At 34.3% G+C, this 23,590-nt stretch overlaps 1 protein-coding gene across 1 annotated transcript in view; it reads right to left on the reverse strand.

The window, feature by feature from the left end:
• The window catches only part of OVCH1 (ovochymase 1), a gene marked incomplete at its 5' end in the record, with an annotated part of 72,197 nt that overhangs the window by 6,547 nt on the left and 42,060 nt on the right, over nucleotides 1-23,590 (reverse strand). Inside the window, 8 exons of the mRNA XM_081058956.1 lie at nucleotides 1,137-1,404; nucleotides 3,200-3,373; nucleotides 9,452-9,676; nucleotides 10,971-11,000; nucleotides 15,599-15,724; nucleotides 20,168-20,307; nucleotides 21,077-21,212; nucleotides 22,170-22,295. Coding sequence (XP_080915082.1) covers nucleotides 1,137-1,404; nucleotides 3,200-3,373; nucleotides 9,452-9,676; nucleotides 10,971-11,000; nucleotides 15,599-15,724; nucleotides 20,168-20,307; nucleotides 21,077-21,212; nucleotides 22,170-22,295 — 1,225 coding nt within the window. The remainder of the gene's footprint in view (nucleotides 1-1,136; nucleotides 1,405-3,199; nucleotides 3,374-9,451; nucleotides 9,677-10,970; nucleotides 11,001-15,598; nucleotides 15,725-20,167; nucleotides 20,308-21,076; nucleotides 21,213-22,169; nucleotides 22,296-23,590) is intronic.

Here is a 23,590-nt window from a genome sequence, read left to right on the forward strand (position 1 = left end):
ATGTGATTGTGTCAACTGTCTCACTACTTCTGGAAGAACAGTATTTAAAACATCAAGCTAACATTTCTGAGGAAAGTGTTTTCAGGTATCTCTATATTACATTGAGACAAAGATTCAGATATATCAAAGAAAAATGTTCCTTTTAAAGGACATTCTTTAAAAATTAAAAATAGAACCACCATAAGATCCAGCAATCCCACTTCTGGATATATATCTGCATAAAATGAAAACATTAATTTGAAAAGATATCTGCACCCCTGTGTTTACTGTAGCATTATTCCAAATAGTCAAGATATGGAAATAAACTGAGTGCCCATTAATGGATGAATGGATAAAGAAAAGGAGATATATATACACATACACACACGTGTGTGTAATGGAATACTAATCAGCCATAAAAAAATGAAAATCTTGCCATTTGTGACAACATGGATGGAGCTTGAGGGCATTATGCTAAGTGAAATAAATCAGAGAAAGATAAATGCCATGTAATCTCTCTTATATGTGGAATCTAGGTAAAAAGTACACATACACATAGTATATTTAAAAAACAAACAAGCTTACAGATACAAAGAACAGTTGGTGGCTGCCAGAGGCAAGGGTTGGGGGTAGGAGATATGGGTAAACTGAGTTTTTTCAGTTAAAAAAAATTTTTTAAAGACCATTCTTTAAAATTCTTTAAATAAAATCTCAAAGAATTTTAAAGAATGTTCTTTTTAACTTGGTGATCAGACAAAATAGAGGCAGAGACCAAGGAAAGGACTCCACATTTCAGCAACCCGTGTCCTCTAAATATGGTGTTAAAAAGACTCATGAGAAAATGTTAGGAAGACATCATCATCTCCATTTTATAGAGGAGGAAAGAGAAGGGAATATTGTTAGTTATTTGTAAATTAAATTATACCCAGAATCAGGAAGTGGCTTTTAAAATTAAAAGCTATTAGTAGTAAGTATATTTTTGAAGTCCAGAAAGTTTCATCCACCTAATACAATATGTCCATTCGTTTGCAAGATGGTGACTGTATCAGTGGGAGCTTGACACTTAGTGTTTCTTGTGACCTGGGGAAAACAAAAGGAGTACACCCCTGGGGGCCTTCACACAGCTCCAGCACCACCTGCACCACAGAGACACACACCTAAAGTTACAGTGTGCTGCTGTCAAGACCCATCGTTTTGCAATCAGAGCACCTCCACAGTAATGCTGTCCTTGGTGCTGCAGACTGACCAGCCAGGGCCACGACATTGCAGATGCAGCATGGCCACCAACCACCCTGGGCTCCCTTAGCTCAGCTGGCAACACATTTGTATTTCTCTCAGACTCTTCCATTATGAATGGGTCAACAACTGGAATTCCACATTTGTCTTGGGTTGGCCGTCTTTCGGTATTGTTTTCTACTTTTCTTCCTTAGAAAAGTAACAGTAAAACATTAGATAAAAAATACTTATGGAAGTCGATTAAAATCTCAGAATGGAGGTGTTTATTTCTTTTGTAGGTTCAAAACCAGGGTTCTTAATAAAAGATGAGACTCATCTTTTCTTCCACTACTTTTAAAATGAGCAAAGGCCAATAAAGTTAACTGATGTATTCATGTACACATCATTTGACATATCAGAACATAAATTGAATTTTTAAAAATAAACAAAAATATTGCACTTAATTATGAAATTATTGGACATTGTTCTTTCTGTGGCATTACTTATGTCATCCCTGTATAACATACCTAAACATATCAAAATATTTTGTACTACACATATTCAAAATACAATGTATATGTAAAGGAAAAGCATAAGGAAAATTTCTCACCACATATTCATTCCATTCTCAGTTTTTTAAAAAGATCCACCAGGAAATTAAAAAACAGAGACTTATTTAAATATTTCCTCAAATAGGAAGAAAATTAAGTTTTCTCCATGGCCATATAATTTGAGAATTATAAAATATGCTCATTTACTATAAATTCCTTACTTGAAATTTCTTTTTTACACCCGAAATCTATTTAAAACTAAAAATTTCTAATACAGTGGATTTGTTTATTTATCCAATACTTATCAAACTCATTTCTACTTTCTCCTCAGATATGTATAAAACATAGATTCCCTCCTTTTAAATACATATTCCAAAAAATATGCAAACTCCTCAAAATTAAGTCTATCCGAGTCTTAGAAAAAAACCCATAAAAGGTATTTATTTGAACATGCTTCTGGTGTACTAACGATTACTGCCTTACTGGATGTTTTTCTGCATTTGTAGTTCACATTATATGTGGTAATATGTGGTAATAACTTTGGCTGTTTGTGCACATGTATAACAGCAGTATTTTATTAGTATTCAACTTACTTCCAAAAGAAAAGTACTTAGAAAATGAAATGAGGCAGCCTAAATATTTTTACTGTGAGAATGGTCAGTTTAGAGATGCAGAGAGGAAAGATAAAACAACAAGACAGAAAGGTCAATTAGGTGAGCATCCTGAAACAATTAAAAATCACACCTATTGAATGATGTGGTTCACTAGTTTATGGCTCAAATCAAGGTCAAGGACTTTCACAGAGCCCATTCATTCCCCATCATAAAAGAAGACAAAGTGACATAAAAAAAAAAAAAAGAAGAAAAAAGAAAAAAGAAACAACTTTGCATTGCAAGTTTATTATTAGAATTCTTCCCAGAATTACACTCCAATCAAGAAAATCTTCTAATACATTCATGAGGCTTTTAAATCTTAAGCACAACTAATGAAATTCTGGCTTAAAAATAGATTGCATAAGTAGAAGCACCATTAAATTTGTTTCCTTTTATGTGGGGAAGTTAGTACATGTTCAGCTAAAATATTCTCTTTGGGGGCCTTTATAGGGTTGGGGGTGGTTATTTAATAAAAGAGACGTAGTGACAGACATGGAAACACACAGAACTCTACCTTTGTTTCACTTTGAATGTTCCCACCTGATTTTTTTAAATAGCAACTGATTTATATGTATTATTATTTCTCAAATAAAAATAACACACACACGTTAACTATTACCTCAGATGATGCGTCTGAAGTACCAAAGTCTTGTGAACTAAGGAAAGGTTTGAAATGAAGTTATTCTGTTTTTAGTATTAGAGCAGGGTGACTACCAGTGACCCTTAAATCAGTGTCCCCAGGTTCTACTTCAAGACCTATGTGGTACCTGCTTTAATAAACATTTTTAAACAATTACTTACCATTGATAGGCAATTTAGTGTCAATATTGCTTTTCTGTGATTGTTTCTGAATCATATCTTCTAAAATAAGTTTAAAACCTCTTTCTCCCACAGACTCATCAGTCTTAAAATGCACAGTCAGAAAAGCACCACTGGATATCAAGACAAATTCTTTCTTGGAGCCACATAAGTGAGCTGCAATGTAAAACATGAAAATAATTAAAATACTTCTCTTGCAATAACATAGGAAAAAGGAGATAAAGAGGGGACATTAAATCCTAAATGGTTGATATTGACAAATGAATGGTCATCAATAGAGTAAGATCAAGATTTGTAGGATGGAATTCATGATTTGATGGCAATAATGGAAGAGGATAGATTTTAAAAGATCAAAGGAAATGGCTGGGTTAGCAATTGATATAAAAATGATATACAATTGTATGCCAAATCTGTGATTGTAAGGATGAGAAAAGAGGCATTTTAGTAAAGAGAAGTGGACAAACAACACAGTGTCATGGACCAAATGTTTGTATCCCCCCACAAATTCCTATATTGAAATCCTAACCCCCAATGCAATTGGGTTAAGAAGTTAGGCCTCTGGGAAGTAATTAGGTCATGAAAGTAGTGCCCTCATGAATGGGATTAGTGCCCTTATAAAGAGACCCCAAAGAGGTATCTTGCCCCTTTTTTGCCATGTGAGGACATAACGAAACGATGGCTGTCTGTGAACCAGGAAGTGAGTTCTCGCTTAACACCAAATCTTGGACCTCACAACCTCCAGAACTAAGACATACATGTTTGTTATTTAAGCCACCCAGACTATGGTATTTTTGTTATAGCAGCCCAAACTAAGACATGTGGGTTGCCCAAGTATAGTTTCCTAATTCAGAAACACAAAAGTTGATGCAAAAGTCCTGACAGTGACAGGCCATTTGCTGTAATTTATCTGTACCTGCTATAATTTAAAATCTCCTAAATTAAAGCAATGATACACTATTGATTTGTCTTAAAGATAACATTATCTTTAGAAATCTAACAAAGATGGAGACTAAGGGAATAGTTATTTTCTGCATCATTTTTATCCTCAATGAAACTGTTTGTGTTCTGGAAGTGATGGGGATCTTTTGGGATATACCCTGTCAAGTAAAGGGATTCTGGGTAGAAACAACAAAACTCCGAGAAGTTTTAAAATAATAGAAATCGGAAAATGTTACTCTGTCTAAAATGGAGATTTGGGGTTAGGGGGCTGGGTAGGAGACAGAAAACAAAGCGTTGTAGGGGATTTCCAAGGTCATACATATATCAATGAAGTAATGTAGTTTAGTGCTTACAGGCAAATTCTATCCCCAAACTGCTAGTTTGAACCAGCTCTGCAGTTTATTAACTATGTGGCCCTGGGCCACATAACCCCTCTCTGTGCCTCAAATTTCTCATGTGCATAATGGAGATAAAACTAATAATACTCACATGGGATTAGATGAATCGGTATTTATAAAGTATGGTGTTTGTTAAATAAAAATAAACCTCAGCAAAATTTTATAGCTAATTATTAGGCAAATGGTTTTTGAACACTTGGAGAAGGACTCAGTGGTCACGTGAAGCCAGCATGGGATCCTTAACATGCCACATTAAATTAACCTAATTTAATTTTTTGAAAGAGATAATTAGATAGTAGTGGCTAGGGGAAATGAGATCAACTTCATGAAACTTGGTTTCAGTGAAGCACTTCATAAAGTATCTTCTGATATCCCTGTGAACAGATATAAAATGTAAGTGGATAATTATGCAGCTAGGAAGTTTCACAGCTGATTAAGTAACCATACAGTATTAACCTGGAGGGAAGGTCTTAATGATATGGAAATGGTTCTATCTTTGGTTCTGCCAAGTACAGTATTTCAATTAATGACTTAGACAGAAATACAGATAACATGGTTACAAGATCTGTAGGATTACGGTGGGTGATGGCTAGATGAGAACTAAGGGACTAGGTTAAATATAGAATTGAGAGATGACTTAGTTTAACCTTTCTTCTAATACTGAGTGCATTCGAAAATAACCCTGGACATATGATTACTAGCCCTGAAAATATGACAGGGCCCTTATGAGCATTTTCTCTTTTTGAACAGTTCTAATTGCTATTCTTTCTCATGTTGAATGAAAAAGCATCAAAGTAATGATTACCACATGGCCAAAAGTGTAAGTGTTAGAATCAGAGAGCTTGGATTGCATCCTACTTTCTCTATGTATAGTGTTACTGGGGACAAGTTACTCAGTCTTTCTGTGACTTGCTTTCCTAAGATGAGGCTAATGTAACTTTCTTCCATAGAATTGTTAAGAAGATTAAGAAAGCCGTAAATTCTTACGACTATGCCTGAATGAGAAATACTAAATAACTAGTATTAGATGTTATTAGGCAGAACAAGTTCCATACATGGCCTAAGAGCCTCTATGTGAATCCCATAATTATTTGAAAAGAAGAATTATGATCCTCCCATCGTCTCTCTTCTCCAAGGTAAACATGCCCAGATGTCCACGCCCTTCAGCATTCTGGTCATTATGCTGTATGGATGGGTTCCAGTTTGTCAGTGACCCTTAAAATTGTTGCTTGACCAAGGATGATATTTAATAACCAATAAGGCAGAGCAACAGCCAACCAGATTGGACACTGACTGTGAAGATTTGGGAGACTGAGCTGGTGCATGCTAGCTAAGTGCCAATGCTAAATTTGACCATACAATGGAACTATGGTTCCCTTTATTTTTTATTTCTTTACTAACACTGCTCTGAAAAATTGCAATCATTTAACACCTCTAAAATTTTTATGTCAAACATCTCACTTTCTAAATCACCACCTCCTATCTGTTCAACACTATTTATATTTCCCTTCTGTAATTGTTTGATCTCACCATGTTGGACCTTCTAGCTATTGAGCCCATTAACTTCCTAAATCCATCAACTTCTAAGTGAGAGATTCTCCTGTAAAGGAAAGAAGAAAACATGGGGCACTAACTAAATTTCTTGTGTGATTTTATTTTAAATGATGTTTGAAACTGATGAGAATGATAGAAGCAATTGATGGTGTGGAAGAAAGGATAACTAAAGGAAACTGGTGGAAGCTAATAACTCTCAAATTTATACTTCTAGCCCAAACTTTTCAAGAATTCTACCTCTAGCTACCTATTACCAACTCCATCTGGATGTAGCATCGCATTAAAAACTTAACATGGCCAATCAGATCTCTCCCACATGGCCTATTTCTCTCTCTAGTATTTCCCATCTCTCTAAATGCCACCTCCACCATAAGCATGCCATCTCACACCATAAACCTCAGAGTCATCCTTGATTTGCATATTTAATTCTATATTCAAGGTATCCAGAAACCCCATCAGTTTTATCTCCAGATCTGCCAATTTCACATGCACACTACTGTTGCTATCCACCTGTAAGGCAGGATAGTGTATTGTCTAAAACTACAAAAAAACTTCCTGAGTGATGAAATGTTCTATATCAGTGCTGTCCAGTATGATGGTCACTTATGACATGTAGCAACTGAGCACGTGAAATATGGCTAATGCCACATTTTATTTCATTTTAACTAATTTAAATATAAATAGCAATGTGATTGGACTGTGCAGGTCTAGAATACCACAACAGCTTCATAACTATCAACATAATTCATCCTGTCACCCTAAAATCCACTCTCAACACTGCAGCCAGAGCAACCCTCCCATTACTCCTTTGGTAAAAACCTCTAATGACCTCCTGTTAGTTTGGAATAAAATTCAAACTCATTACCACAGCCTGAGCTGCACAATTGGGCAAAGCCTCCATCTTTCACAACCTCACCTCATTCCAGTCTGTCATCATTCAATCTCCAGCCACTGTGACCTCTGACAGTTTATCAAGTTACCAAGATCTCCCCACACCTGAGGCCATTTTTTTCCATCAAATATTTACAAAATGTCAGGTAGTGCTCTAAACACTGGAGATACAGCGATGAACAAAAGAGAATAAGATGTGCTCTCATGAGATTTTCATTCTGGTGGAATAAGAAAGATTGCAAACAAATATATATCTTGACAGGTCATGATAAATGCCAAGAAGAAAAGATGGAGGGGGGCTGTTTAGATGATATAATAGAGGAGGCGTCTGATATCTGTTGTTAAGTAGTATTTTTTCTTCTTCTTTATTGTCTATCTTCCCAAGAGAAGGTGGCAGTGGTCATCTGACTTGTTCACCATTGTGTCTCCAATGTGCCTAACGTATTAGGGAATTCTCAGCAATGGATGCATTTAACCTGTACATTGAACATGGTGTTTACTATTTACTGATGTCTTCCTTTCACAGAGTAAATGGAGGAAGGATGAGTTTTGCTAATTTCTTTTCATTAAAATAGTATAAAAGCATTGCAATGGAAACTATTTGGTGGCTGCTATCTATCACCCCATTGACATTGACATCAATGATTAAACAGTAGCTAAACATAGGTGAATTCTACTTAGATGAACAAAAAGATTTAGGAAGCAAAGATAACTAAGGTGATGTAGACAGGGTGGTTCTATACAGTGAACAGCCCTTCTAGCTAGTTGAGGGAGCAGCAGTGGGGCTCTAAGTTCCATAGTTTAAAAGAATAAATCCTTATAGAAATTACATGTTTCATTGAAATAAAATTGTATGAGTATATACAATTGCATGAAATAAAATTGTATAAACTACTAAACAAATGGTGGTGTCCTCACTTTTACGTGGAATCATATAAGCTAATTAGAAAAATACCAGTCTCATCTGTAATCATTTGACACCTCTAAATTTCTGATTAATCAGAACTTTTAAAAAATAATGTCACCAGATTTAAGAGTACTAAAGAGAGAGAAACAGAAAAGCAGTCCCTGACATCCAGAAACCAGTCTGAGGCTCGCAGCTAGACCATGTTGTTGTCCTGTTGCACATAAACAATCTTACAGGACACCAACATCAGACAGGACTCTCTGAGTCTGTAACAAGATGAGACAAAAACAAGGTCGGTCGTGCACAACTACCAAAATACCCAATATTCCTTTCTCTCTCTCTCTCTCTCTCTCTCTCTCTGTCTCTCTCTCTCTCTCTCTCTCCATTAAAATGAGGAATTGCTACTTCTTTACCAATTGCAGTTTTATCCTTACTCTAATCAGGCCTCCAAGTGATTCAAATATCCAATCATAAAATTGCTCCACTTCCTGAGAGCAACCAACCTAGACCAAAGTCTGCCTTAGACCCTCTCCAAAATTACCCAACCAAAGCTGAAATCCTATAGGTTCTTCCAAACACCCTGAGACCCCATGGCTTCTCATGATGTATGTTCCCCCTCTTCGCAGTGAGTAATAAATTCAACTTGTTCAACTACAAATGTGTTCCAGGGGGCTTTGGCTGAAAGACTTTGATGAGAATTAGAGTTGCAGGGTGTGATGCTATAGATGCCTTAAATTAATCTTAAGAAGAACTAATAACTTGGAATTTTGCATCTTCCCCTCCCCCATATTCTAATTGCTTTAGAATCCCTGATAGGAACCAAATTCACCAATAATAAAAAGTCAGATAACTATGGAATTTCAAAGCAAATTGCTGAACTTATTGGTGTTATAAATCCGAGAATATCACAGAAGAGGTCAAGGTCCCTGGAAAAAGATAGGATCAAAAATTCTCCTCTTGCCCTTTGCAACAGGTGGATTGTAGTGGGAGGAGACTGGAGAAGGTGATTCAATATTGGCTTGCAAAATCTTTGGAAAAGTTTCCCTCCATGAGTCAGTCTTAGAACAGGATATTGCCTGACATCAAGCATGATAGATATCATGTAGTCAATAAATCTCTAAAGATTATTCAATCTAATTGGCCTTTTCCTCTTTAATTTACCCTGGGTCTAAAATGGCTACCTTTACTGTGAGGATGACACCTGAGTAAACAACTTTTCAAATGCAGTTTAGGGAATAAAACCTTGTAAAACATAAGATCTCTTGACAAAAAACAAATTAGTGTGCTCCCTGATGGTAAAAGGAGATAGGAAACACTCGACTAAGTTAGATCAAGAAGAGCTAGGATTAAAGGTCAAGATCCAGTGAATGTGGTCTCGTGCTCATACCCTTATGCTCCAGGATTCTGATGAAGGATTAGATGAAATATCACTGACAACAAATTACATTGTTCTCAAGGTAATCATAGGTCATGTTTGCCACATAAATGGATTTTATAAATACTTAGCACCACTTAAAGTAGTCCATTTAAGAAAGAGCAACTTACCAAGTAATCTTGACTGCTGATCTGGTCCATCATAAATATTGAAGTAATCCCATTCACAGTTCCAAGAGTCTTCTGTTACCAAGTCTTTAATCACTGTCTTAATTTTATTTCCTGATATGGAATAAAAAGTCCAAGTACAGTTCAGCATGTTTGGATAAATATTGGGATAATTGGGAGATGTGATTTCAATAGAACTAACTGGAATTAAATCCAATACAGGACGTCCTTGAGGCAAAAAGAAAAAAAATATTTAATACAATAATCAAAAAGCTAAGTTACTTCTTAAGTCTAGCTTTAATGTCTATAAGTAGATAAGTAGGTCATTAAAACTTAAACTATAGTGCGCATTTATTAATTTCTGTCACTTTTTCTTTGCATCCATAGTTCCTTATGTATAATGAGACACAGTTTAAATGACTTTTGTTTTACAAAACTGCTCCCCGCAAAAGAAAACAGACTGAAGTTTTTTTTACTTTTAACTCACAAACTGTGAACCAATAAATCACCAGCTTCTACATTTCAATGTTTTGTTGTTCACGTGTAATCCATAATCTTATCTAAGGTTCCCAACCATAAGAAATAGATTTTATCATCTTTAATCTAGAGATGAGTGAACCCACTCTTGATATTCAAAAGATGTGTCCTAAGACATTTAGGACTTCTCTAAATTTGCAAATATCACAGTAATATTTCATTTCCCCCACAAATGCAGTAAAAGAAACGATTTTGATATGACGGAATGTGAGTCACGAACAAGGCAAGCAGGCTGAGAAGTATATGTGGGAACTTGGTTAGACAAAATCTGTGAGTAAATTAATGTGCTCCTAAAATTCAGCCTCACAGCACATAAAATTCAAATTATAAACATTTATTAGGTAGGGAAATTGGATCACTCTTTGATAGTTAAAGGTAGGATATTAAGGTTTACAAGGGCCAAGGAGCTACTATACTAGAAAACAGCATTGAGGAATTCAGTCACATTTGGGGCCTGTCCAAATGCTCTAGATATTATTATACAACCTGAAATCAATGCCACCCCAAAATGTATTTCATCAATAATCTGAGCTCTTTCATTTCATTATGCAATGGTCCAGCAGAGACAGGGGGTGGGAGGAAAGGAAACGGAGAGAGGGAGGGAGGAAGAGAGAATCCAAAAGACATAAAATATATGGAAATAATATCAATAAATAGACTTAAAATAGCCAGGGGGAATTCCACAAACAAAGCAGTTGTGTTTCTTCTCAATTAATTGGATAAGGTGCTATTATTTCCTTATTTACTCTCCCCTCCCTTATCTGCCCCAAGTCTCCATTACCCCCAAAGTGTAACACTAAGAAAATTTATACAAATCCATATTTTACTATAAAGCAATTAGAATCAGGTCACGAACACCGGAAAGTATTTGACAGAAGTCAGAGTACACTTCTTACTAAACGGTGTTTAGCAGCAAAGTTATTTCCATAATATCACATAACCAAAGCCAAGCCAGCTGGACTCCTTACCTCCTTTATGGTCTTACCTTTAACATTAACTTTTCCTCTCATGGAATCTAGGATAAGAGAATATTCAGGGTCAATGCATTCAAATAAATACTTTATATTTTTATCCTTCAGATTATATAAGTGATATAAGCACATGGTGGAAAATTTTGAAAATACAGAGTTCACAGAAGAAAATAAAAAGTCTCCTATAGTTCTGTAGTGGCAGCCTATAAGTAACCGATACTCATGTTTTAGTGTAAATTCTGCCAGGCCTTTTTCTATGCCATACATACATTTTTTAAAAAACTGTATGCAACTTTATAGTATTAAAAACCTTTTTAATCCCCCTTAATTTACTGTGATTGTTGTTCCCTATTACTAAATATTCCACATAAATTTTAATGGCTGTATATGTTTAATTTACATTTCTGTTAACATATTTTAATTTGTAATTTTAAGAATATGAATAATGAGTCATATCTTTAAAAAGCCTTACACATAGGGTATAAATCTATTAATTTCTGATGTCATTAGAAAAATGTCTGCACTAAAGATTTTCTGTGTTTATCTGAAAAACAGTATTAAATATGTACAATAACAGTCTCCTGAGTTAACTCTCACTCATAATTTAGGTCTCAGGTAGGGGATTATCATAAATAAGACATACATACATTTCTTACCCATTCACTGGATAAAAAGCTAGTTCCTTACTCTTTTTTATTGCTTTTATTTTATTTATTTATTTATTAGTTTCAGGTATGTAAAACAACATAGTGATTAGACATTTATATACCTCACAAAGTGAAACCCCAATAAGTCTATTACCCATCTGACACTGTACAATATTACAATATTACAATAATATTACAATAATTATTACAATAAATATTACAATATGTACAAATGTACAATAAATATTACAATATTACAATATTATTGACTATGTTCCCTATGTTCTACTTTATATCCCCATGACTTTTTTTTTATGTTTGACATTCAATGCTACCTCCTTACTCTTTACTCCCTAATCTGCTCTGGCTGAAATGTCATTTCCTTTATTTAAACAGTTATTGAACACCAACTATTTACTAGGCATGGTTCTCATTTTCGGAGATAACAGTAGTGGGACATGCTTGGTGCGACAAGGAACAGCAAGACGGTTGGCATGGCTGGTGTGTAGTGAGTATTGGGGGAAATGGTAGAAGTTAAGAATGTAGCCATGAGATCATATACCGTGTTTCATATACCAAATACCAAAAATAGGACTTAACCCAACATATACCAAAAATAAGACTTACACCAAAAATAATCATATACCACAATAGTCATATACCAAAATAATCATGTATAATAATCTTATACAAAATAATGTATACAAAAAATAATCATATACCAAAAATAAGACTTAACCCAATAACCAGCTCTAATGCGTCTTTTGGAGCAAAAAGTAATATAAGACCCAGTATTATGTTATGTTATGTTATGTTATATTATATTATACTATATATATTATATTTACTATATTTATTATATTACATTATGTTACGTTATGTTACATTATGTTACGTTACATTACGTTATGTTATGTTATAAAGACCCGGTCTTATTTTACTATAAGAACTTATATTAATTTTGACCTTATATTAATATTAAGACTTATATTAATTTTGGCTTTAAAATATGCATTAGAGCTAATTGTCTGGCTAGGTCTTGTTTTCGGGAAAACACAGTAGCATCTTGTAGGTCACTGTGAGGACTTTTACTATGAATGAGTTGGGAAAACATTGGAAGATTATAAGCAGAAGAATAACATGATCTGAATTATTTATTTTAAAATAATTACTCTAGCTGTTGTAAGGAAAATACGCTAAAGGAAGATTCGTATCAGAATGTTATGCTGAATTTGTTGAGCAGTAGTTCAATTCCAGATCTATTTTACTGAAAGGCCCAAGTGTTAACTATATTCAATGTGAGAAGGAAAGTCAAGGATAACCAAAATTAATGGCTTGAGCAATTAATTAGTAAAATGGAGTTGCCATCTACTGAAATAGGAAAGATTGGTGGAGGAAAAATTTGGAGGCAGGGGTAGCTATGAAATCAAGAATTGAATTTTGCTTAAGTTTGAGATGCTTACTATACGTCTAAGTGGAGAGGGAGGCAATTGCATATACAGTATTGGAGTTCAGTAAAAAAAAGTTGGGACTGGAGGTAAATATTTGGGAGTTATCTGTGTATATGCTAATCTCAGGATTGCACACTCACTCACTTAAAAGTGAGTATAGGTAAGAAAGAAAAGAGAGTCAACCTTCTGGGTCCTGGGACACCTCAACCTTCGGTAGTAGAGAAAATGAGGGTCAACCTGTCAAGAGACTCTGAAGGAGATCAGGGAGGTGAGAGGAGAGCCAAGGGAAAGTCATGTCCTGGAGGCCAAGACAAGTGAGATTCCAGAAGGAGAGAGAGCTCATCTTCGCCAAATGCTGCTATTAGGAATGGGAAGTGACTACTGGATCTACTTGTGGAAATCATTGGTAGCTTTGGTAAGAACAATGTTTGTGGAATGGTAAGACAGAAAGCCCTATGGGAATGGATTCAAGACAAAATGAGAGGACAAAAGGGGAGACAGTGATTAGAAATAAATTTTATGGAGTTTTACTATAAGAGAGCTGAGAAATTATTTTCCTAGAATTCCATCCCCATCTCTTTCCAAACTTGGCAAGATCCCTCTGATATACGAGGTATGATCAAACAATATGATGAATGTTTAAATTAAAAAAAAAATTATAGTAAAAGACACACTGCCATTAATCCCCCTCAAAATACTCCCCCTCACTTCAAACACACTTATCCCATTGTTCTTGCCATTTTCTGATGCAGTTCTGGAACGCCTCTTTCCATGAGTGTCTTTAGTTGTGCTATCATGGCTGCCTCAATGTCCTGAATCATTTTGACTTTGGGGAAGAGCCAGGAGTTATACAGCGCCAGACCCAGTGAATAAAGTGGATGAGGATACACCATAATGGTTTTATTTGACAGAAATTGCTGTATGCCAGAAGCGATGTGTGACACGGAGCACTGTCATGATGGAGGATGATTTACGGCACATTTTAAAATTCACCTTCTCTCAGCTGTAGCTCACACCTGACTGACTGCACTGAACAAGTTGAAACTTGTCACACATTGTTACTATGTTCCATGCGCAGCTTCCCATATTGAAGATCCCTGCCTTTCTGTTGTTGGCATTCGGCAGCAGCATTCACCATATTTTGTGATCACAACAGAAAGGCTCTAGTCACACATCGCTTCTGGTATATGGCGATTTCTGTCAAATAAAAACCTTACAGTGTGTCCTCATCCATCTTATTCCCTGTGAGACTTCTGACTCTTTCCCAAAGTCAAAATGACCACGAAAGTAAACATTTTGAATTGATTCAGGACATTATGGCAGCCACAACAGCACATCTAAAGACACCCACAAAAGAGGACTTCAGAACTGCTCCAGAAAGTGGCAAGAATGATGGGATAAGTGTGTTCGAAGCAAGGGGGGGTTATTTTGAGGGGGATTAATGCAATGTGTCTTTTACTGTAATAATTTTTTTATTTAAACATTCACCATATATTTTGATCACACCTCGATCATATATTTTCATTGTACTCCATATTTTTTCTTCCAAGCTTAAAACAGCTGTTTTTTTCATTCTGTATTTTTCTATATGATTATTTGATGAATGACTAGCTCCCCTACTAGATGGTAAATTCTACTAGGGCAGGGACTGTCTTGTTCATTGCTGAATCCTTAGTGCCTTAAACACTGCCTGGCATAAGTTTAAAAACATTTGTTGATAGTCAATAATCAAAGGTTTAAATGTGATATTTGATTCTGCTTTGTTTAGAATTCTATTGTGAGTCCCTTAAGGTATACTTTGACAATATAATTTGAATCTGATGCAAGTCTCCTTAGTTATCTCCTACCAACACTTCTCACATTACCAAACCAAAATAAGTAAACTATTCAGTAGAAATGCCTCGCCAAATTGTATTTCAATTAACATTTTTAATGAGTAAGAATTGATTACTCTTAAGGACTGAAACAATTCTAATAATTGTTTAGAATTAAATGTAGCAGCAAATGTTTTCTCCATCACACCCAATTTCTATAATTTGCAATAGTTTTGTTTTCACAATGCTATCAGTGCCTTTGCCCAAACCACACGAATGTTAGGTAAAGCATGATTTTTAATAATTTTGTTGCAACTAATGTATACGAACTATCCACCAAACAATTAAAAAAGAACTAATTACTCGATATTAGCACATTAAGAAAAATAATTTCAAAAAACTACTTGGAACTTTTACGTTAGGGATAAAATATTTCTACTGTATCATTATAATATTCCAAGTATCTAGAAAAATAAGCAAAATTCTTAGGTGCTATAAGAAAAACTGAAAAATCTGTTCTTTATAGAGGTTTAGCTTATTCTTTATAGAGATTTAGCTTGAGGCCTCCACAGATTACGGAAGTCATAACTTTAAATATTACCTTTGTCTTCTCCCCTAAGGATGACAAATGAAATAAATAATTCAAATCTATTTATTTGGTGACATATTATTCATAACAAGTACAATAAAACAAATACGTAAAAAATGTGAAAAAACACAACAGACTTACCAGAAATATGAAAAGAATATCTCAAAGAAAATTCTTGCATAGCCAAACTGACATTGTATGTGAAAATCAACATCATAAGAGGACCATGAGATTTTAATGAAGGTGAATCCCCTTCACATAATTTTCCTAGCCAAAAGAATAAAAAAAGTTTACTGTTCATCAAGGCAAAGGTTATTGAGCAAAGTAAGAGAAAAAAAGAATCCTATTTTAAAAATTACAAATATAAACTGTATCTATTCCCAACAACATCAAAATGGGAAAAATAAGCAGAATAAAATCCAATGAGTTCCAGATTCCTGAGTCTAAGCACTTCTAAGGAAGGGGTTCTAAACCAACTAGAACACAGTACCCAGTTCTTAAAATGTCTTCAATAACATTGGTACATCTTTTTAAAACTATATATTATAAGAGTAGGTGACACGGTCTAGTTAGTTCCTCAGGGAACTAAAAAATTATTCTTGTCACCAGACTTAAGTAAAAATAACCATACTCAGAAGTGTATTTGAGCCTTAGCTACACACAACATTTGTTTATTCACAGTATAGCCAAATGAATAAGAGGCATGTAGCAGTAATTGGCATGAAATCAAAACCATTAGCTGGTCTAAATAAAATTTCTTAGGCAATAGTTCTTAGAGATCTCCTGAGATTCAGAATCCTAGGGTTAGTTAGGAATGGTGCAATCTCCCATTACCCCAGAATTTCTAAAGCATCCTTCAGAAGATGATGGAGTCTGAGCCCCTGCAGCAATGGTTCTCTTGTGAGGGAGACTGCTCATAGCCAGACTGCTGACATGAAGTTCTCCCCATGAGGCTAGTTCAACTCCAGAACAAAACATTTTTCCTTCCTCTTTTGCTTTTTGTAGTTTTTTAAAGATTAGAATGCTCATTCACTGGAAAAAATTCAGAGAATTTCAAAAATAATTACTCATAATCTGGCACTCTAGAAATATCCACTTAAATATGTTGGTGTGTTTTTCTTTAGACCTTTATTTTAGTCATATGCAGCACTTTAAAAAATTTTAATTACACTGTGTAGTTTTTCTTCCTAATCTTCTCATTCATTATTACATATAGGATTTTCCAGTTTTATAAAAGAGTTACGTGAAAACATTTTATTTTATAACTCTTATTTCTTGTACTTGCTTTTTAAACTTTTTATGTTAGGGATCCTCTTAATTCTAAAAGAATAAACTTGTGGTTTATACTTGCTGAGTCAAGTAGTAGTACATTAGAAACGTCATAGTCAAGGGTTAATTATGATAAGGTTGATGACTCAGATCTGCTTCCTCTGACAAACCATTTCAATGTTGATCATACACAATATTTTCTGAAACAAATATTCTAAGAAAGGTAGTTCGCTGTAACACAGTTTCAAGGTTTCAAGAAGATAATCCTAGGAAATATTAAGCTTTTTACTATTATAGGAAAACTCCCTTTTTAGTAAACAGATGGCTAGAGGATCAACTTCATTGTGACAAGATATAAAATAAGAAAAGATTTAATTTAGAGTAACTGATAGTAAACATTCACTAACCTTTCTTATCTGTTAAAGGAGGCTAATGGTTAATCCAGTGCTTTAGTCTCTCAAAAATCAGTTGGGTCAAATAGTTTGTCATTTTCTTGGAAAATGAACAAAAAGTCAAAAGCTTTGGGGACTCTGATTTTAACTTGAAATTTAATTAACACCAAGTCAAAGACATTGGGACCTATGAATTTATTTTTACAGATTTGAACTTTTCGAATACTGAATTATGAACATTCCCTATGTTAATTACCTTAACCCCTTCTCAGAGTTGTTGAAAATCCCATTTGATATTAGCTTTTTGAATTTTGTTTTGGTTAGAGCAGAAAAGGTTTTAATTATATAGGAATTTATTGATAATTTCCTGTTTTCTTTCATTGCTTTTATGAGAAGGTCATGCTCTAATCATAGCTAAAATAACTATTTTTTTCTACTTTTAATGGCTTAAGAAAAATGTATAACTCTTTAATCAGCTGTTTAATAATATGATGAAGAACACGATTTATTTTTCTCTCTAATTTGTAATCCCAAATTTATCATATATACATGCCTTATATTTCTGATTTCCCTTCTGGTCTATTTATTTCCATTCCTATGTGTCCCTTCCTGTACTAGTACTACTCTATGTTAGTTATCATCGCTTTAAAGTATGTTTTAATATCTGATAATTTGTTTCATCAACTGATCAGTTTTTCCCCAAAACATTTTCACCTAGTGTTATTTATCTTAAGGATAAACTTTAGAGTCATCAACTTGTTCCTTACTCTCCAAAAAAAAAAAAAATCCCATTGAAATTTTTTGGAAAATATACTATATTTGTAAATTAATTTGAGATGAATTAATGTTAATTATGTCTTCCCGTATTAGAGCATGATAGCTTTCTCTATTAAGATCCATGTGTTGGTGTGTGTGTGTGTGTGTGTGTGTGTGTAAAGTTTTACATTTGATGATAAATGTCACATTTCATTTTAAGGTTATTCCTAGCTTTATGGTTTTTGTTGCTAATTATAATTGGAATATTTTTCCATGATATATTTTAACTAATTTTTATAGGTATGGTTTTAAAAATATAACTGTTGTATAATGAATTTATATCTATTTTTCCTAATTTGACTTAGTTATGTGATATATAATACATTTTTTAATATTAAAAAAACTGTCCTTGTATTCTAGGAATAAATCATAGCACCTGGTTATGTTGAATATTCATTGAATAACCTATTGACCTCAAGCATTGAGTTAGCCCCTGGAATTTATTTATTTATTTATTTATTTATTTATTTATTTTTTATTTTTTTTAATTTAGTTTTAAGCCCCTGGAATTTATAAACCTTACTTGCAAAAATTGAAATAGAGTCAAAAAATCTTTCGGGGGGAGGAGATAGGAAGTAGTACATACATCTTAAGAACTAATTCTAAGTAAAGAAGAACAGGTATGTAGTTCATTAACATTATAAATTATAACTGATATAGTTAATGTACTATTTTCCGTTTCTGTATTTCTTTGTTCTTCTAAACTGTGTGTATTCTGACACCCCATCAATGGAGAGACATTAGAGAAACAACAGTCTATTTTAAAGAATAGGAATGGAAATGTATATTTCTAATTCAAACACAGCATAAGCTTGGTTTCTTTTATAATAATTAACATGCATTATCACTAAAGTCTGAAAACCAGCTTATGAAGCAGTACCAGTAACTGGTATTCTGTAAGGCAAGACAGGAAGAAGCAAAGATAATTTCCATGGATACCAGGCTCAGATTCTGCATTCTCCCCAAAAGAAGCCATGACCCTTTTGATGCTAAATTGGCTCAGGAACCAGGACAGCTCAGTATTTATTAACTTCTCTTAAGTAGAAACACGAAGATTGTCACTGTGTCTACTTCTGGGATAGTAACATAAGACCAAAGAACAAAAGACAGTGTTTTAACGATTGGCTGTTTCATCAATTCTGGCAGGAGCCTACTGGCATGTGGGGTTTTTTGTTTTGTTTTCAGGAAGTCAAAGGCCAGCAAAAGGCCCTGCATCCTCTCCCTCTGGGCAGTCACGTGTTTCAGTGGACATCTGCATCTTTGACTAAGTAAACTGGGAATTAGTGCACACGTGTGAGTGTGTGGTGGTGGTGTCTGTTCTCATAAATCACATGATAAGCAGCAGGTAGATATTATTATCCTTATATCACAAATGAGGAAACTGAGTCTTAGAAAGCTTTGGGAAAAATTTCAAGTCACTTAACTACTGTGTGGCAGAACTGAGATTTGAACCTAGGATCATCAAATTCCAGGACTCTGGACTGCTATATCCCATCACATCTGGTACTATTAGTCCACCAGCCCAAACCCCATTTCCATTTCCCTTCTCCAGAGTCATCAATCAGTCAGCTATGGCCATGTGACAAATCTGGCCAAAGAGACTTAAATCTGCCACAGAATTCTTGGAAATGCGTTTGCTTTCTCAATGGCAATAATCCTTCACCATACCCCTTCTTCCTTTTGCCTCCAGTGTAATGGTGAGAACTGAAATAGCCAGTATGGAAACATAAGAAAATTGCAGTAACTTCAATCTTGACAGAGTTGAACTGTTGAATTAGTGGTGTATCTGCATACGTCTAGATTTCTCTCTCTCTCTTTTTTTTTCAGAATAATACATTTAAATTACTATAATCAGGCTTCTGGTTACCATCTAATTGATAAACCCATTTAATGTCTTTCCTATAAATATTACTTTGTCTACTACGATTGCCTCAATTTTCTTGTGTTATGTTTGTCTAAACTGTTTTAGTTTTAGTATCTCCGGGCAATTTTAATCTAGGTATGACCCAAGTAAGCAGCATATAGTTGGATTTTGTTTTCAACTTAATTTGAGAGAGTATTAGGTTAATTTCAAGAATAAATCTAAAAACAATAGTAATAGTAAGGCTATTTCAATATCATCTAAGAAGAGGCTAATTTACAACACTTGTAAGTCATACACAGAATATAAAACAATCAAAGAAGATTTCATTAAAATAATCAATAGCATAGTTCTCCATAGGACATTAGTTACCTATTAATTTTTTGCCCCATCCAAATCCTTCAAAAACCTGCAGGTGACCCTGACATGCCAAAGGTGTCGGTTTCATCTGGAAGTTGATAATATCCAGGCGAATGATGTGATTCAAAGGGGCTAGTAACCTCCAGTGGCAGCTATGGAATAGATAGAAGAACATCAGAAATGATTTCTAAACAGCGTATACCATTATTTACTCTATTCAGAAGTTAATGTATCACTGTCATTGATTCTTAGAGTGCCTTAGTTTTTATATCTGCTTCTTTGTGTTTGGCTGAAAGATTTCTACTTTAAATTATAACAATTAAAGATATTCTCTAATATTTAATTTGTCAAAAGGTTTAAGTAAATTTACCCATCTTGGTGAATGGTTGGTCAATCATGGGAAGTACTCTAAATTCTGATCGGCCATCTGTAAGAATTAAGGATCTTCTCTTGCCTGATTTGCCCCAAACTTCCCCAAATCATATAAACTTACTTAAGGTTGATATTACATAAATCTTAAATTTTCATTTCTCCTTTTAAGCTTATTCTATTGTTTAATTCAAAGAAAGCTCTCTTTCCATTATGGCAATTTAAGAACCATTTATTGAGTACCTACTTAGTGCCAGAATATTCTACGTGCATTATTTCAATCTCCAAAACTCTGATGGAAATGTGACTTTCCACTTTGCTTGATAAATTATCTCTTTTGTTGAAAAAGTACCATTTGTAAATGGGGATAATCTTATCTTTTGTATATTGAAGGCCTCTTTTGTATATTGAAGGCCTCAGATCAGAGATTATCTCAGTCTATTATTTAAGGAGAAGAGGTGAAAACAATGCTTTAGGCAAACGTCAAGTGTTACTGTGTGTCAAGTAATCATTCATATACTTCTTTCATCATAATAAACATTCCTTCCTCACCTCATAGTGGCTCTGTGAAAATATCTTGGTATCTGTATGATTCCTAGTGGTTTGGTTAGAATAACATCCTTACAAGTGGCCACATGCTCTTGGTTTGACCTCTGAAGAAGTCTGGTTATTTTACTATCCTTTGGACCTAGAAGTAAAGAAAGAAAAGGGAATGAGACTAAAACTAATTTTTAAGAGGCCTGCTATATGCTTGTCAAATCAAAGCAGTCAGCTTTCTTCATTAATTGTTATAGGAAAAAAGTCAACAGAGGGTGGTTAGTGTCACTGAAAAGTCTGTATCTGAAATATTCAAAGATACAGAAAACCAACAACTCTAAGAATTATCTTTGGCATAGCCTAGGGTCTACGGATGATAAGGTTGGATGACTGTAGATAATGCTGGTGCCAGGAACAATTCCATCAGAAAGCAACATTCTTAATATAGTTCTTCAGAAAAAAACTTTTATATGATATGCATGCTTTACTTTATTAGTCACTTAACTTTTACCGAAATATATTTTTGCAGTGCTTTTTGGTGCCAAGGAGAGAAACAAGCTTTCAGTTACCTATGTTCATCAAGAGTCGAAAAGATTTACTAATTATATATTCTAAAACGCAATCTGATAACTCTGAATTGCATACAGTTTACATTTATAATCCTGGCATCTAATATTGTGGCTTGCTTTCAAAACTCATTCTAACCTTTTATTATTATAATAGCACAATAAAGAAAATAGATATAACAAAGTCTCCAGAACTAATCAGCCAGCTAAGATAGAGAACCCAGATCTTCTCATCCAAGAGAGTTACAGCTGCAGAAAAAGCTCTCTGTGGTGTAAAATCACAATCACATTCAAAACTGTTATTTGGCAACCAATGTATCTTAGCCATGTCCAAAAATTACAGTTCGAAATGATTTACAAATCAATCAAGTCATCCACCGAGCAGTTTCTTTTGGACCTAGCCAATCACACAGATCACCTGAAACAAACTCATTCTACACAGAAACACAATTTGTTACAAAACAATGTATAAGTTTTGAATGTTCCTAAAAAGAAAATCATTAACTTTTAACTTTATAAGTTTATAAAATGACCAAACATACCTTGGACTCTAAAGACAATATAACTTATGCCAAAAGCACCTTGCACAAGGGAACGAAATGTTACCCTCACCAGTGGTCCAGAGCTGATGAAAATCATCGGGTAAAGCCGTCTTCCACATAATTCGCCTAGGTTATAAAAAATCAAATCTAGTAAAAAACAGGAACTCAAATTTTTGAGCAGTTTCTCTATTTTAGAGATAGCAATTACTTATTTATTTTTATTGAAATATATTTGACATGTACCATGGTGTAAATTTAAGGTATATAACATGTTGATTTGATACATTAAACATTGTAATATTATTGCAATTGTAGCAATAGTTAACACCTCTACCATATCACATATTTCTTTTTTGTGGTGGCAATAACTGAGATCTAGTCCCTTAGCAAGTTTGATGATTATAATACAATATTATTGTCTATATTCACTATTCTGTGGGTTGTTCAATTTCAGGGACTTACCTGTCTATTAGTTGCAAGTTTGTACCCATGAGGTAGGAATTTATTCCACTCTCCAATGAGGAAACAGAGTTCCAGAACTCAAGTGATTTACCCAAAATTAGACTGGTGGGCTGGGGATTTGGGATCTGAACCCAGGTCCATGAATCCCATCCCGGAATACCCAGTCTACTATGGGTATTGCTCCTTGAAGGACAGTAGGTAGTAAATTATTTTATCTTTAAAATGATGCTGATATGTCATTTTTCTCCTAGAAAATTAACCTACTTATTAAAAATATCTCACATTAAGATCCATGATGGAAAACTTTTTCTATCTGAAAATGTATTCTTTCCTCAGTGTCAGGCATTTTTTTTTTATTGCTTTACTTTGAGAAACTTAAGTCAAAGATGCAAGAAAAAATTACAACCATAATTCTAAACAATTTAGAGGGCTGACTAAGAAGGTATGGAAAGAACCTGCGAATTTCTTAGACTCAAACTCATCTAGTATTAAGAATAATCAAGTATCATTCTGTAACACTTATTTAAATATCACCTACTCAAAAAGACATTTGCTGCTTATACTACATACCACTATATGGTACCTACATCCTAGATACTATTTCTCTCCTTCCCACTTCATTTCCCCTCTGGCTTGTCCACCTATTCAGTTTTGTTCACTCCTGGAATCCCACAACCAAGAAGAGTCAGCCTCTGGCCTATCATAGGTGCTCCACAAATACTTGTGGGAGGACAAAAGAAAGATCATATCCAAGCAGGAAAAAAAATTAGCTGGCATAATGTATTTGGGTGAATAATGTTGAAATACTGCTTGAAGAATAATTAAGTATTTATTTGTAGCAAGCAGAGATGAATGCAGCTCTTGAATGAATTGCTGGCTCCCACAGGGCAAAAGACAGCACTTTACAGTATAAGATGTTATCTGACTTGAGTAAGAGGTAATGTTTCCATAAGAGTCTC

The sequence above is a fragment of the Rhinolophus hipposideros genome, assembly GCF_964194185.1.
Source record: "Rhinolophus hipposideros genome assembly, chromosome: 9".
Classification (NCBI taxonomy): domain Eukaryota; kingdom Metazoa; phylum Chordata; class Mammalia; order Chiroptera; family Rhinolophidae; genus Rhinolophus; species Rhinolophus hipposideros.